This window comes from Cyanidioschyzon merolae, chromosome 12, assembly GCF_000091205.1.
Source record: "Cyanidioschyzon merolae strain 10D DNA, chromosome 12, complete genome".
Taxonomy (NCBI): domain Eukaryota; phylum Rhodophyta; class Bangiophyceae; order Cyanidiales; family Cyanidiaceae; genus Cyanidioschyzon; species Cyanidioschyzon merolae.
Genome location: NC_010138.1, coordinates 394465 through 408154, shown reverse-complemented (window position 1 = coordinate 408154; position 13690 = coordinate 394465). Strand labels below are relative to the sequence as shown.

General features: G+C 53.6%; 4 protein-coding genes and 1 non-coding gene across 5 annotated transcripts, besides 1 other annotated feature; 2 read left to right on the top strand and 3 right to left on the bottom strand.

The window, feature by feature from the left end:
- Positions 1–516: 516 nt before the first annotated feature.
- CYME_CML161C (hypothetical protein) lies at positions 517–1089 on the top strand (the record flags this gene model as incomplete). The annotated part of the gene is made up of 1 exon (XM_005536742.1): positions 517–1089. One exon carries the CDS (start codon positions 517–519, stop codon positions 1087–1089), a length of 573 nt encoding a protein of 190 aa, XP_005536799.1.
- A 955-nt stretch (positions 1090–2044) lies between these two features.
- CYME_CML160C (hypothetical protein, conserved) lies at positions 2045–2536 on the bottom strand (the record flags this gene model as incomplete). The annotated part of the gene is made up of 1 exon (XM_005536741.1): positions 2045–2536. The coding sequence occupies one exon, from the start codon at positions 2534–2536 to the stop codon at positions 2045–2047; it is 492 nt and encodes a 163-aa protein (XP_005536798.1).
- Positions 2537–3377: 841 nt separating this feature from the next.
- On the bottom strand, positions 3378–5121 carry CYME_CML159T. Its single transcript, XR_002461416.1, has one exon. It is a non-coding gene; the product is annotated as a hypothetical transcript (transcript).
- Positions 4395–5703: a sequence feature (possible transcribed region).
- An 869-nt stretch (positions 5704–6572) lies between these two features.
- CYME_CML157C (similar to psbB mRNA maturation factor Mbb1) lies at positions 6573–8459 on the top strand (the record flags this gene model as incomplete). The annotated part of the gene is made up of 1 exon (XM_005536740.1): positions 6573–8459. One exon carries the CDS (start codon positions 6573–6575, stop codon positions 8457–8459), a length of 1887 nt encoding a protein of 628 aa, XP_005536797.1.
- Positions 8460–10722: 2263 nt separating this feature from the next.
- Positions 10723–12423, bottom strand: CYME_CML156C (similar to ATP-dependent RNA helicase; the record flags this gene model as incomplete). Its single annotated transcript, XM_005536739.1, has 1 exon — positions 10723–12423. One exon carries the CDS (start codon positions 12421–12423, stop codon positions 10723–10725), a length of 1701 nt encoding a protein of 566 aa, XP_005536796.1.
- Positions 12424–13690: the final 1267 nt, after the last annotated feature.

Below are 13690 nucleotides of genomic sequence, written 5' to 3'. Positions count from 1 at the left end.
GCCGGCTGCCGGAAAACAAACGAATAGTATCCTCCTCTCGCCGACCATAGAGCGAAGAAGCGTATGTTACGACGAAGAAGGAGACGAAGATGGGAGATAGGCGAGAAAAAAGGTGTTTCCCGGCCAGGATGATGACGAGACTTTGCTGGCACAGAGGGCACGAGTTCGAGAACTCCTTGCAATGAAGAGCTCTAATAGATGTAAGAAACACATAAAGTTCCTGAACCGAAACCTCAACGCCGCCGTCATTGTCAGACGATGTACAGTACTGAATATGAGACCCGCGGAGCTGGAAAGAGCGAACTTTATGGGGAAACCTCTTAGGCTCGAATTGCGCAAGGAGAAGCAGAAGCTGATACCAGTGGCCGGTCGTAAAAGATGGGGAGGCGTCTGCGTCTGAACATCAATTTACCCTGCGTGGTCGTAGCATGTTCATCGTTCTACTAAACACTGTGTGTCTACGCGCACCGTTCTTGGTGCAGCGTTACGTTACGCCTCATTTGATTCCTCCGGTCGATGGCTCCTGTTCCTGGTTTCCCTGACGATCTTATCAGTCTCTGTCGACACGTGGAACGCGAAATCATCTGCTATCTGGTTGCGCAACACCGTTTTACGCCTTGCACAGCTGCAGAGTGGCTCGTGGCCGTTGCAAGCTGTGGTGCGCTCCTTGGCACCGCTCTTGGCTTGATCACGCCGAACAAAACTTTTCTTGCAGAACAAGGTAAATCGATTCTGTTTCTGACGCTGGTGACCGGATGTACAGTATTTGCGTGGCTCGTCGTCCTGTTCCGGATTGAACGCTGGTCGTTCCGGGGTTGCAAGACGTCCCGGCCACCACGCTCTGACCGTATGAGCCTGTTTTTTCGTTTCGATCGAGTGCCACAGTACGCGACAGAGTTTCGAGTTCGATTTAGGATGATCGTCTCGGGACGAGCACCTAGGGAAACGGTATGGACAAGCGATATCACGCGCTTCTTCTCGAATGAAGGAAAATTCTTAGAAGAGTGCTTTTACATGGAGCTCGAGCAAGCAACGTCTTCTTTTCTTAGCAAGTCGAGCAACGGCACTGAACCCGAATGCACCCGATAGCGCTTTGAGATCCACTCGAGCACTAGCTGCGATTGTTCGACGGAAAAGAATCTCACATTCCTGCCAATATCGCGGAGAATCGCGCTTGGGGGATGCAGCACCAGCGAGGACTGGCAATGATAAACAAGTCACACGTTGTATACCCTGATTGGGACCAAATACCGCAAACTGCCTCATATGGTATGAACGCAAAGCGCGGCCTCCAATAAGCTCTTGAATCGCTGGATATGTCACTGGATCCACTGCGTTGCGAAAAGTACCTGATTCCTACGCCGAGGTTTGGATCTCGCGAAACTGCTGTACTAGAGTACCGAAAGACATGGTGTATCGTATGCAGATGAGTCTGTATATGATGCACGCATGCCAGCGTATGCTTTACATTTGAACAGAGCTCAAGTCGGCAAACTTGGTATGCGTTGCGCGGGGATCTGAATCGTTTCCATTGCTATTCCCAGAGACACCATTCCACATATACTCTTTATAGCTGCCTGCAGATGTGGATCTCTATTGCCTTACACATAAACGGAATCTGTACCGCTTCAATGGAGCAACGCAGAAACGCGCAAGCGCATGCCTGCCTACCATGGCTGCACTCGAGAGCGCTCCGCGCCCAAGCATAGACCTCTGGAGTCTTTACAGGTGCAGGATCGCTGTATCTAATCAAGGATCTCTGAGTCCACGACGGTGACAGCAACCAGGGAAACGACCGGCACTATATTCCAAACTCCCTCAAGTCCTCTGGCCACAACCCGGACTTCCCTCTGAAAATGTTCGTTCGTTCGTTCGTTCGTTCGTTCAAACGATCCTGCGGGATCCGAGCCTATCGTCAGCTTCTGCTGCAGCGTCGAAAGCACTGAGGCAGAATTCGCACGGAGGCAGAGCGGCTTTGCTGTACCCTTGCGGGCATCGGCGATAGTAGGCCGTTGGATCCTGGAAAAGGCTTCGACAATGCGGTTCATGGGAGCGGCATACAACCCCTGACCATAGAGCTAAGCTGCGCATTTTCGAGTGCGGCAAGCACTCTCTCCTTATCATTCAACTGTTTTGTGATTTCTTGCCAATGCACATGGGTATCGGGCGTTACGAGCACTTTTAGTCGCAGGGCATACGGCGATTTTCCCACTTCGGGCAGTGCAGAGACGCAGGTCGGCGAAAGTCCGAGGTCAACAAGCCGCTGGCGTATGCAAAGACCAATAAGGGCAGCTAGACTGCAGTGCGGGACCGTTGGTGTAAACGATACCAGAAGAAACCGTCGCCGAGAGCTCTCCGAAACGGACTCGGGAGTCACTACAGCGAGCTCCTCGAGCGTGTTTGGGTGCTCTGGGTCTCGAATGTCACGAATCGCTTCAAAAACTTGTGCTGTAAAGGGAGTCCCTGGTGCAGGTGGCCATTTCCGTGTGGAGCGATCCACTTGATGAACGGTCGGCGCCGCGTTATCTAGTGGCATCCGCGCGTTACCTGTTTTGCTTAAAAGAAGCTTTCGACGGTAGTGAAACAAGAACCTAATTTCTGGCTGAGGATGAAGACAGGAAAAGACCACTTATGTCTATCGAGCGAGTGGGCACAATGGCGCACGTGCGTACACAGAAACTGCAGGTTTTTCAGACGAACGAACACCAGTGCTCCACGAGATTGGGAATATGTGTAGAGCGCGTTCCTGCCGCTCGCTAGTTGCGCCCGGGTGCAAGCGGCGCGACGAAGTTTGTAGCCTGCGCACTGGAAAAAGGCCATGGAAAGAGGGAGGCTTGTCACGTCTAGCTTTCAAAATACGGCCTTGCTACTATACGATCGTCATTCTACGGTTAAAATATTGATGAACAGCTCGTCTTCAAGTATTTGTTATTAACGTCGTGCAGCCAAACCAGATATTCGCAGGCTCTACCTACGTGGATGTCGCTTAGAAAATTTGCGCCACTCCATAGGTATGCTAGGAAATGCTGCCACTGCAACCACAGGTTGGACATTTTCGGTACCATTGATAAGAATGTTGATGGAAAGAAACAGCTGGACAAAGAAAACAGCATGTATCTGTGGGAGATCTTCGCGTGTTCAATAACGCACTGTGTGTTTCGTAAAGAAACGCGAACTTGGACCACAGGAACGAACTGCGATCGTCTCACTCGATGAAACTTCATTCGGGAGAAATGGAAGACCCGAATTTGGGAACTCGAAGGCGGGAAATCCGGTGTTCGTGAAGAAGACGCTAGTGATCATCAAGAAAACATCAGCCCTGGTTGCGATCCAGGCGTCTCGTTGCCTACAGGTATGCAAACAGACAGAATGGTCCAGCAGCATATACTCGTTTTAGACACCGTCGCTTTTCGTTGCTCTAAGGCGTCAAAAGAGCACGCGACTGAGCTTCGAGTTGAGTACCGCTTCATATCAGTCTGTGGTCCCGCGCTCAATCCAGAAAAATTTCTGTTCGCTGCTGTTATACGCCGCGTTTTCGCTCATGGAGCAATGGACCAGCGGTTGACATTCATGGCACCGCTCTTCGCTAAGACATGCCCTAACTTCGCCAGCGCTGATCTGCCATGGTTCTCCACTGTTTGTGCGCGGGATGGAGTAGGGAGGCGTGCATCGCTGCGCTGGTGCGCCTGCAACCGAGACAGTGACGGAAAGGTACGTAAGGAATAGCAGATACATGTATAGAAGAGACGCGCCACTGTGCCACCGTCCATCAGGTGCGTCTGAATCCCGAAGACAGGAACGGCTGAAGATCATAGCGACCTTATGCATGGTATCCCCAGGGTCAAATATGGGAAACGATACCGACTTGCAAGAAGAGGAAGATCCGCTTGAACAGAGGAGAACGAGCAGCGTGAAGGGGAAGCGTTCGGGGGAGAAACATAAATCTGAAATCGTGCTCTGCGTCTCCCCACGATAAAACTTCAACTGCGAGAATCTTCCAAAGTATAAAATTCAGGGCGCCATCGGGGCTCGAAATGCTTCGCATTCGAAGAAGGCTTACCTGGCCTCCCCCGCGTGAACAAAATTCGCAAATCAAGTGTCTTTTGGGGAGCTCCAGAAGCACTGCTGCTGGAAATCCACATTCCACTAGAGCTTTTCAGTCAAACTCTCATGCGACATCGCAACTGGCGCGTGTGGCTGAAGATGCAACACGGCCTGACTGTCAAACCCGCGATTTGTTCATACATGTTGTCCGGTCGATGTTCATGCGTCGCCATGCCTCGTCGGCGATCGAAAAAAACCTACAGCGCACGTGCCCAGAAATATCAGACCAACCTCGAAAACCGAAACCGTGCGCGGGACAAGGTCAAAATGGAGCGCTCCGTGGACGTTGGACCCTCAGGTTCCTGGTTGAGAAAAGTCGGGACACATGGAGAGAATGCTTCGCATATCGAAGAAGGTCAATGAGGAGCTTCTGGTGCCGAAAGCGATCGAGGTGGTCGCGAGTTCCGAGGAAACGTCACTGAGAGCGCACAAGTCGATCCCGATCCTCAAAGCTCATCGTATTGCTGGCAGCCTGATACCGACGGACATCGTACCCACGGGTTGGTCGAAACGTGGTACGTGCCCTCCTCGCACCTTGTGCTACAGCCTCAGCATGAACAGGTTCCGCGAGAGAAAAGCGCCCTTGCTCTCCGAATGCGAGCGCCCCAGCCTCCTCTAGCGACCACCTGGGACAGCCACCATATGCGTCGCCGAGAGTTCCTCTGCGTCGCGGTCGACAATCTTGCAGTGTACTGCATAGTCTGCGCAGAGAGCGACCGCTGGTCTCTGTGGACAACGCTGCTAAGAGCACGAACGAAGCATGTTCAGGGTTGCCTGCTCACAGTGAGGAAACGGAAAGCAGGTTCCTGGTACCATGGAGACCGACGGAATACCAGTCTACGTGCATATTGCCAGTCTGAGCCCTGAATCGAGCAGCGAGACTCGCGGCGAAGCGTTCATCGTGGTTGGAGAGAGAGCCTTTGGCATGCGCATGGGTCTCACACCGAAGGCACTCGTGGCCGTCGCGGTGCTTCCACATCGACGGGACGTATCCAAAGACCTGCACAGAACGCATATCAAGCTGCGCAGCGATTCCAGTGCTCGGTGCTATGTGCGGCGGGGCAATACGTGTGCCAGAGGGCCTACGAGCCAGCATCACGAAGGCGCCAGCGCGCGTCTCGATGCGCCCCGCACCGTATCAAGGCGGGGGTCACGCTTTGTAGGCTTCATTCGGAGAGCCAGTGCAGGCCCGAGTCCCACATGCGGGAGACCGGTGGCGGGCGTACCTGGGACCGCGCTCGCGTCGTCCACGACGCTTTTGTACGGCGGCACGCAGCGTGTATTCAGCTGCTCGTGCAGTGCGCTCGAAATGGAAGCGACCGATCATGCGCGTCACTTCGGTGCTTCCTATAGCGCTGGATGTGCTGTTGTGTGCAGAGGCCGCACTCGTGCCCTGTGGACGAGAGCGCAGTGTGAGTGCATGTCTCGGTTCTGTGCGGTATCCATCGACGCGTTTAGGATGACGCACGCGCACCACGAGCACTGGTGCACGCTGGAACAGGGAGTAAAGACGAGCATAGAAGTGAGCTGGGTGCCCGAAACGGGGCAAGCCGAGTTTACCAGACTATGGCAGACGCCGCAGTGCGAGGCGATCGGACTGTGACGGATTGATTCTTCTGCCGGGAGCGATGCGTGCGATCCTTTTTTGCTGCTCTGAGACATCAACGCCTTTATCAGCATCCGGAGATGTGCCGAGCTGCCGAAGCGTCCAGCAGGCTTGGGTCGCGCGAAACTATGTGAAAATCGTTCAGCATACCGTGTGAGCGTTGTCCCCGAGCGCTGGCGAATCAGACTTGGGAAGAATCGGCTGTCATGCGTGGCGTGATTGAATGATTCTCATCCAGAGGCGGGACAGGCGTGGTGCTGTTCAGCACTCCCGGACGGTTGATGCGCCATATCTGTAGAAAACGCGTATGATTTTGCTGAGCGATTCATGAGTGATACTGGTGTCGAAATAGTCAATATTAGAGAGCATACGATCCTTTCTGGCTCATGACCGGCGCTCTCACCTACAATGGGGCACTAAGGGCGTCAGCGGTGCACAATATCCTATGACGTTTCTTAAAAGCCTGTTTCTCAGCTTCTCGAACAATCTCTGGATTGGACTGTAGCAGTGGTCCTCTTCGAATCGTGTGTACAAGCATACTATTGGTGACCGTCGCTTCGTTTCCGTGTACGCAGTTGGGAATGCAGCACTGCTGATATTCTTAGGTGATGCTCCAGTCGCAGCTGTGATGCGGCTGCCTGCATCACGCTGGAGGCGGCAGTGGCGGCGACCTGCTCTGATCGCTATGCCATAGGGGGCGCGCGCTAGCCGATCACCAGAAAAATGATGGATAAATAGGCATGAAATGGACAATATGGTGGACAAACGTAGAATCGCGTCCAAGCGGATTGACTGTAAGCGTCTATTGTCGTTGGAGGTCAGGGTACGAAACTCGCTCTTCAGGCAGAGGAAGCGACGCGTTATGTCTCTTGCCGAGCACCAATTCTTGGGGCGGTCAAGTAGTCTAGATAATGCGAATTTTTCTCGAAGCAGCTCGTCTCTTGGCTTTATAAACGCTCTAGTACGTCGAGATGCGGGGCAGGGGAGCTGTCCACACTGGCAGTCGAAGGCACTGGGGCTGGGCGGGGAAAACGGTTTCACACCTGCTTCCTGTGTTCCTCGAACGTGTCGGCGAAAGATTAGTTTCCCTATTTTGGGGCGTTTCTGCCGGCGCAGTTCCCTGTTGCTTGCCGCTGGTCCCGTCACAGCGGTGAACGACGCGGCGCACCCCGACTTGGACGCTAGCGGTGAAGCGGGACCCGCGGCCAGCTCTCAGCCACTCGTGCGAGCGGAGTTAACGCTGCAGCCTGTTGCGCCATCAAGGGAAAGTATAACCGTCGCGAGGAAGCTGGAATCGAGTCGGCTCGTCAGCGAGGCTCTGGCAGCGGAACGATCTGGTCACTGGCAGGTCGCTGTAGCACGCTATGAACAAGCGCTTGTTCTGTGCCCGTCAGAAGGGAAGGTTTGGATGCTTCTCGCACGTGGCTGGGAGCGTCAGCGTCACTTTGATCAGGCTCGAAATACGCTTCGCAGAGGTATTCAGTCCAATCCTGGTAACCCTTTTCTGATCCAGGCCCTAGCAGACCTCGAAAAGTTGTTACGGAACTGGGAACGCGCTCGAAAGCTTTTCGCACAGACCCTGGAGGTTGAACCGAAATTTCTCTCTGCATACAACTCCTGGGCGATGATGGAGGATGAACTGGGCAACGTCCAACGGGCATACGAATTGCTCGTTCGGGGACTTCGCCTCGACCCGAGCTCCACTCGCCTCCTGAGATCGCTCGCTGTCCTTGAAGACAAATATGGACGGAGCAAGTTCGCGCGCAACCTCTTAGACAAAGCCCTGGAAAATGAGCACGAGAATGTACATCTGCTACACGCAGTAGGTGTTCTCGAGTTTAAGCAGGGAAATCCGGCCAAGGCAAGGGCTTCGTTCCTCAAGGCAATCTCGGCAGATCCCTCGTTTATGCAGGCGTATCTCTCGCTCGCACAAATGGAGGAATACCTCGGTAATATTAGTGCGGCGAGACAAGCCTACATCAAGGGCCTCGCTGAGGCACGAGCTCGACCGCAGCCCAGTAACATCCAGCTTGACGGCGTCGGTGGCCCCGTTGCGCTGTGGCAGGCCTATGCACGCCTCGAAGAAAAGTGCAAGAACTTACGCAGCGCGAGACGCGTTTACGCAGAGGCAGTGGCACGCTTCCCGAGCGATGTTCGTCTTCATTGCGAATATGCAAAACTCGAACTTCGTCTGGGAAATCTGAAGACTGCACGGAATCTGCTGTCCCGGGCTATCGAGGTGGACGATGGATACCCCTACGCCTACCAGTATCTGGGTTTGGTAGAGCAGGCCGACATGCGCATAGACGCTGCTCGCAACATCTACTCGAGGGGGATCGAACGCTGCAGTGCAGCCAACAGTGAGAGTCGATACCCAATAGACACTGCTTCTCTGTATCACAGCTGGGCCTTGATGGAATGGAAATGCGGTGACGTTACAAGTGCGCGCAATCTTTTTGAGCGTGGCCTCAAAGTTGACCGCTCAGCTGGGTGGCTTTGGGCTTCATACGCGCGGTTTGAGGCCGATCTCGGTAACGACGACCTCGCTCAACACTACTACGCGCGAGCGGTGAACGCTTCTCCCAAGGATCCAGCCATCTGGAATTCATGGGCTGCATTCGAACGACGTCGCTGTAATCAGGAACGTGCCGACACCTACGCGAAACGTGCCCTCGAGCTACGACGCTTTGATCAGACGCGCGGTATGGATCCCATTCGACCGCTTGCTCGCCGTCGTTTCAAGGCTTAAAAGCGGCAAGCACAGAACGAAGCACACTCTCTCATGTGTAAATGCGTCCTTGTCCTATTTGTTATATGCCAGTGAGTCCCCGCGGTATTCGCGACGCGCGTGGTTGCGGCTCTGGTCGCCTGTAGTCCGCATTGCCTTGTCAGTATCTCGCTGGAAGTATAATGCGCGAAGCTGTCTACATCCTTGCCAGAATAAAATGGAACGGGTCCACTTTCCTAACTCGTGCGTGCAATCTCAAGTTTGAGTCCATACCCACTGTCACCAACATCAGCCTTTTCAGCTTTTATCAGAGACTGCTTCATTTCCTCTTTGTTATATCCGGCGTTCAATACGTCGGTCTCTCGTTTCCCTCCAGCTGGGTTATCGACAGCCGAATGATGTTGATGGCTGCGTTGCAGTCCCGAGTTAGCTGCTTCCAGCTGTTGTCGACGTATTTCATGCGCAGACGGCAGATGTGATTTACCCTACACCTCATATTTCCATCATCTTTGTGCGCTGCCTTGACGTGCCCTTTCCAACGGCAGGATATGACTCTGGTCAGGCATTCCCGGACATCCATCGCTTCTCCTGTTTTGAGCGTTGCCCTTTCATGCCAGAAGGCCCACTTCAATGCTCGGTGTATGCCAATGGCAGCTATGAAGCGCTACTTGCCAGGACCTTCTCGGTTTCCGCGCCCGATGTCGTACCCAATGATAACGGGCTTCTTGAAGGTGATCCCCTCGACGAGTCCTCTGTCCGCTACGCACGGAATAGTGCATTGCTCCATTCGAAATAAGCGTCTCGGAACGCGATTTCCTCCATTACGAAACACGCAACGGAAGGCAGATATAAGCTGGAGAACAAGTCGAGAGATTTCGATTCGTCTACGCTCCCTCCGTACAAACAGGTGACGGAATTTCCACGAAAAGCGGTTGCCGCGAGGATGCAAATCCGAGTCCTTGACCCTTTCTGATGCAGAGAGAAAATACGAGAGCCCCCAGGAACATATCTCGTGAAAGATATCACGTTGTTACGGAATGCAGTTTGTTCTATGTCCACATAAAGAGGACGAGTCCTCATCCGGCTGAGATCGTTTATTTGTCGTGAGACGTTCAGAAAACCTTCGGCATAAGCTTGTCAAAATACTCATCGAGAAGCGACTTTGACTCTTTCGTCGTCTATCTAGCGGCGCAAATTGCCACGCATATGACCTGCCCTGAAACAGAAACATAGATAAATAGAAGATTTCCGGATTTGAGCATAGTATACGTGCGGAAAGGAGAGCACCGGAAGCTTTTTGGAATGAAGTCGATAATGATATCGGGCAATTTGCGGACCCTTCTTAACAGGCGTCGTGGATCATCTTGATTCCAACGACCGAAGAAATGACAGTTTAACAGAGGAGAAAAAGCCGTTCCACCGAGACGTCGGAGCATCTTAAAGCTACGTATGAATCCCCGATTTCCTATTGCTGCACTTTGAATGCCGAGGCTGCGCAACTAAAAACGTTTAGGAAAAAAGGTCAACGACGGAACAGAGCGCTCTGTTCAGAGTTCCATTTTATTCTAACCACGCATCGTGCCTGACGCTCGCGCAGCAAACATCGACTGTTGACGCCGGTGGTGCCCATGAAGAAGCGGGAATCACTGTACCCTAAGACACACCACAAGTCAGTGATGCAAAAGAGCTGCACGACCATGGAGTGCAAATTAATATCTATCCGCAGACGCCGCCTCCCAGCCTTTTTGCGACCGGCCCCCTACCGTCGGTTTCAGCCTCCCCTTGCACACTTCGAGCCTGGGATGCTGCCCTGCAAAGTTTGCGCGAGTCAGCTCCGCTGGTCTCGTCTTCAGCACCGCGTATCTTCTGATTTTGATGGGGGCGTTGAGGTTTCCGTTCATGAGCTTGTTGCCTGTATTGACGCTGGTGGTGCTCATCAATGCAGGGATTCTCCGAGCTCGCAGCCTCTGTGCAACGACAGGCTCGTCATCGTCCCGTGGGACAAACATCTTTTCTGGCATATTGCCCCTCTTCAGCTTCTTCATTTGCGCTTCTTCGCTTGATGGTTGGCGAAAAGGGGATATTTTCGCATTTATGTCGAACCGGGCGATGACGGTCCTCCAGGATTCCCGACTACAACGTCCATACCTATCTCATGGCCTTTTCTTTCTACAAAATGAACGCACTTCGAACACATCTGCTGTAAATGGCGAAAATGCATTTGATGACACGCACCTGGGGGTCGAGTCTAGTAGAGGTAAACGGCAGTTAGCGGTCCACGAGTTCACTTTGGCGGCCCAGAACGTGCACCAGGCCCAGGACGTGCACCAGGTCCAGGACGTGCACCAGGTCCAGAACGTGCACCAGGTCCAGGACGTGCACCAGGCCCAGGACGTGCACCAGGTCCAGGACGTGCACCAGGTCCAGGACGTGTACGTGATCCAGGGCGAGTACCGGAGCGGGGCGCGTTGGACGCGTTCACGTTCGTGGGTTTTTCGTCTCGTTTCACGGCTTCACGCATTTTGGTCTCGCAGTACTGCACGAGGTCTACACCTACGATGCGAGTTGCGTCCTCAATGAAGCTCGCTAGTGGCAAATCTTTTTTTGTTACGAGAGAGGTAACGGTGCCGGTTCCCGAGGGACCCCGAGCGGTGCGCCCGGCCCGATGCAAGTAGTCTATGGCAGTGCGCGGAAAATCGAAGAGTATCACTTGATCTATCTTGTGGTCGTAGTCGAGTCCCCGTGCCGCAATGTCAGTGCAAACGAGAATCTGCCGTTCGCCTCGTACAAAAGCTTGAAATTCTTCTTCGCGCCTGTCTTTCGGGATGTCACCATGGTAATTCGCTGTAGTGAAGCCGTGCTCCTGCAGAAAATAGTCCAGAAATCTACAACTGTCGACCGTATTGCAGAACACCATAACTCGTCCTCCGGAGAGCAAACGGGTTTTCTTATGAGTCTCCTCCTTGAGAAGCGCGAGGATTTCATCGGTCTTGCCGTTCGCACCGCTCACACGAATAAACCTCTGACGCAGGTTCGATGGTGTCTGGTGGAGATCCACAGTGATGGGTTTTGCACCTGGACAGAACTCTCTGTAGAGCTTCTGCGCTGCAGTGGGGTGCGTCGCTCCGACGGCGATGAACTGCTGCGTATTGCGGGCTTTTCCCATGATTTGTCGAATATCGTCGTGGAATCCTCCCTCATCCAGCAGCAGTGTATCTACTTCGTCGAGAACGACAGTTTGCACAGATCGCAGTCGAATGAGTTGCTCGTCCAGGAGCTGCAGTAGACGTCCACTTGTCGTGATCAGGATGTCGACAGGCTGCTCTTCCAACTGCGCGCGAACTATGCGACGGACGCCCAGACCCGAAGCCGCACGAATTTTGATATAGTGCGATAGGTGCTTGCAGACTCCAAGCACTTGCTCTGCAAGCTCTCGAGTCGGCGTAATGACTAACGCTCGCGGTGCACCTGGTCTGCGCAGGGGATGCCGCCCACGCCGCATCATTTCAGCCGCTTCCTCTGTCTGCATTTCCGAGACGACCTGCTGTTCTTCGCTTTTGAGTCTTTGTACTATTGGGAGCAAGTAGGCAAGGGTCTTGCCTGAACCTGTCGCAGATCCGATGATAACGCTGGCTCCTCCGAGAATCGCAGGAACGGCGCGGGTCTGAATGGCAGTTGGGGTCTGGATGCCCACCGCATCGAGTGCTGTAACGAGTTCCGGGAAAACACCCAGGGAGGCGAATGAGGATGTCAGATTCAGAGGCGCTGACCTCTCACTGCGCCGGCAGCTGCGCCGCTTAGCATACCACAGAGACGGAGCAGGATTTATGAGACCTGGTACCCGCACAAGGGCCGCACGGCGCAGCCTGGAACAGTGAGCGCCCCCCGTATGCAACGAATTGCAGCTGCCAGCACCTATCGTCTTATGATGATCGCACCTCCAAGCCGGCAGGGGTGCCAGGAAACCGAGAAAAGCCCAAGTCATGATTTGGCACCTACTTCTCTGGGAGCGCGTATCTAGGCTGCGGCGCACGGTTGGCAGTCCAGAGTTATCACGGCTCTGGTACACAATGCAGGTGCTGTGCCCAAGCTCCCAATAAGCTCAAAGCGCCCGCCGAACACTGCGTCGCTTGCTTCACAAGTTCAGACCGTACCTTTCCTGGTTACGGCCGTAGTGTTCGTTGACCAGGTAACGTGAGCCAGAGCTGGACGGAGTTCTGTACTATATCGTTTGTTGAAATGTTCGTTTGGCTGTCGTCCTGCCCGCTGTGGTTGCCAATCGATGGCCTTTCCAAGTAAAACGAGGAACTTGCTGATCAAAGTATGTAGAACAGCAATATTGTTAGTCGTGCCTCCAGAACTTTGCAGTTCAGGCCGAAGTACAGACCGCGCGACCCGATCCGCGGTTATAGTCTTTCAACTCAGTTCTGTTCCAGCCCGCCGCTGCGTGGAATCGAATGCTTGTTAGGACTGTATAGCAGGACATCGAAATCACGATGCATTGTACTGCATGGATCGTGGACGGATTTCCTCTCGGATATGTTCTTTACTGAACAGTGCAAGGAGGACTGCATTCATCGTTCAGATCAGTCATACCACAGTGCTCAGACGGTTGCGGCACACTGAAAGAAACAAGTACGTGTGCTCCGCGCCAATCACCGATTTTCTCAAAGGCAATTAGCGGTCACAGGTAGAAAATCGACCCGTTGATCAGCGTACGGAGAGCAAAAGCGAAGACAGTAGACACCAGGGGCGTCTCCGTTTCTCAACAGCTGGTTCGTGTGATTCTGAAAAGACCGGGAAACAATCGCCAAAACAGAGTGCTGGTCTAGTCACGGACATGTTCCACTGAAATCGCAACGATAAAGTTCCTGGGACGCTGCGATCGGTAAAAGGTACAGGGACACCGCGGTTTGTTCTTTCAGTCGATGTGACCTCCTTGAGACGAAACCGTCGGAGCCGACATGGATATTCGCGGCGGGGTCCTGCAGTATGTTTGATCGAGCTCGAGGAGAGCGACGTCATCATCATCATCTAATCTTGCTGCCGCGGACTCAACCGGCAGCCTCGCTTTCGCTCGTAGAGAGGTTGCATACAACAGCACCAACCACCTTGTCAAACCATCGAAGGCTATTCCTTCACGTCTTGCAACGTTCTCAGAGTGGACGATGTGGTATTTCACCATTCCGTTTGCGTTCGAGCCGTTGCCGATTCTGTAGGTCTAGGCCTGCTTCCCATTCATCCGTAGCGCC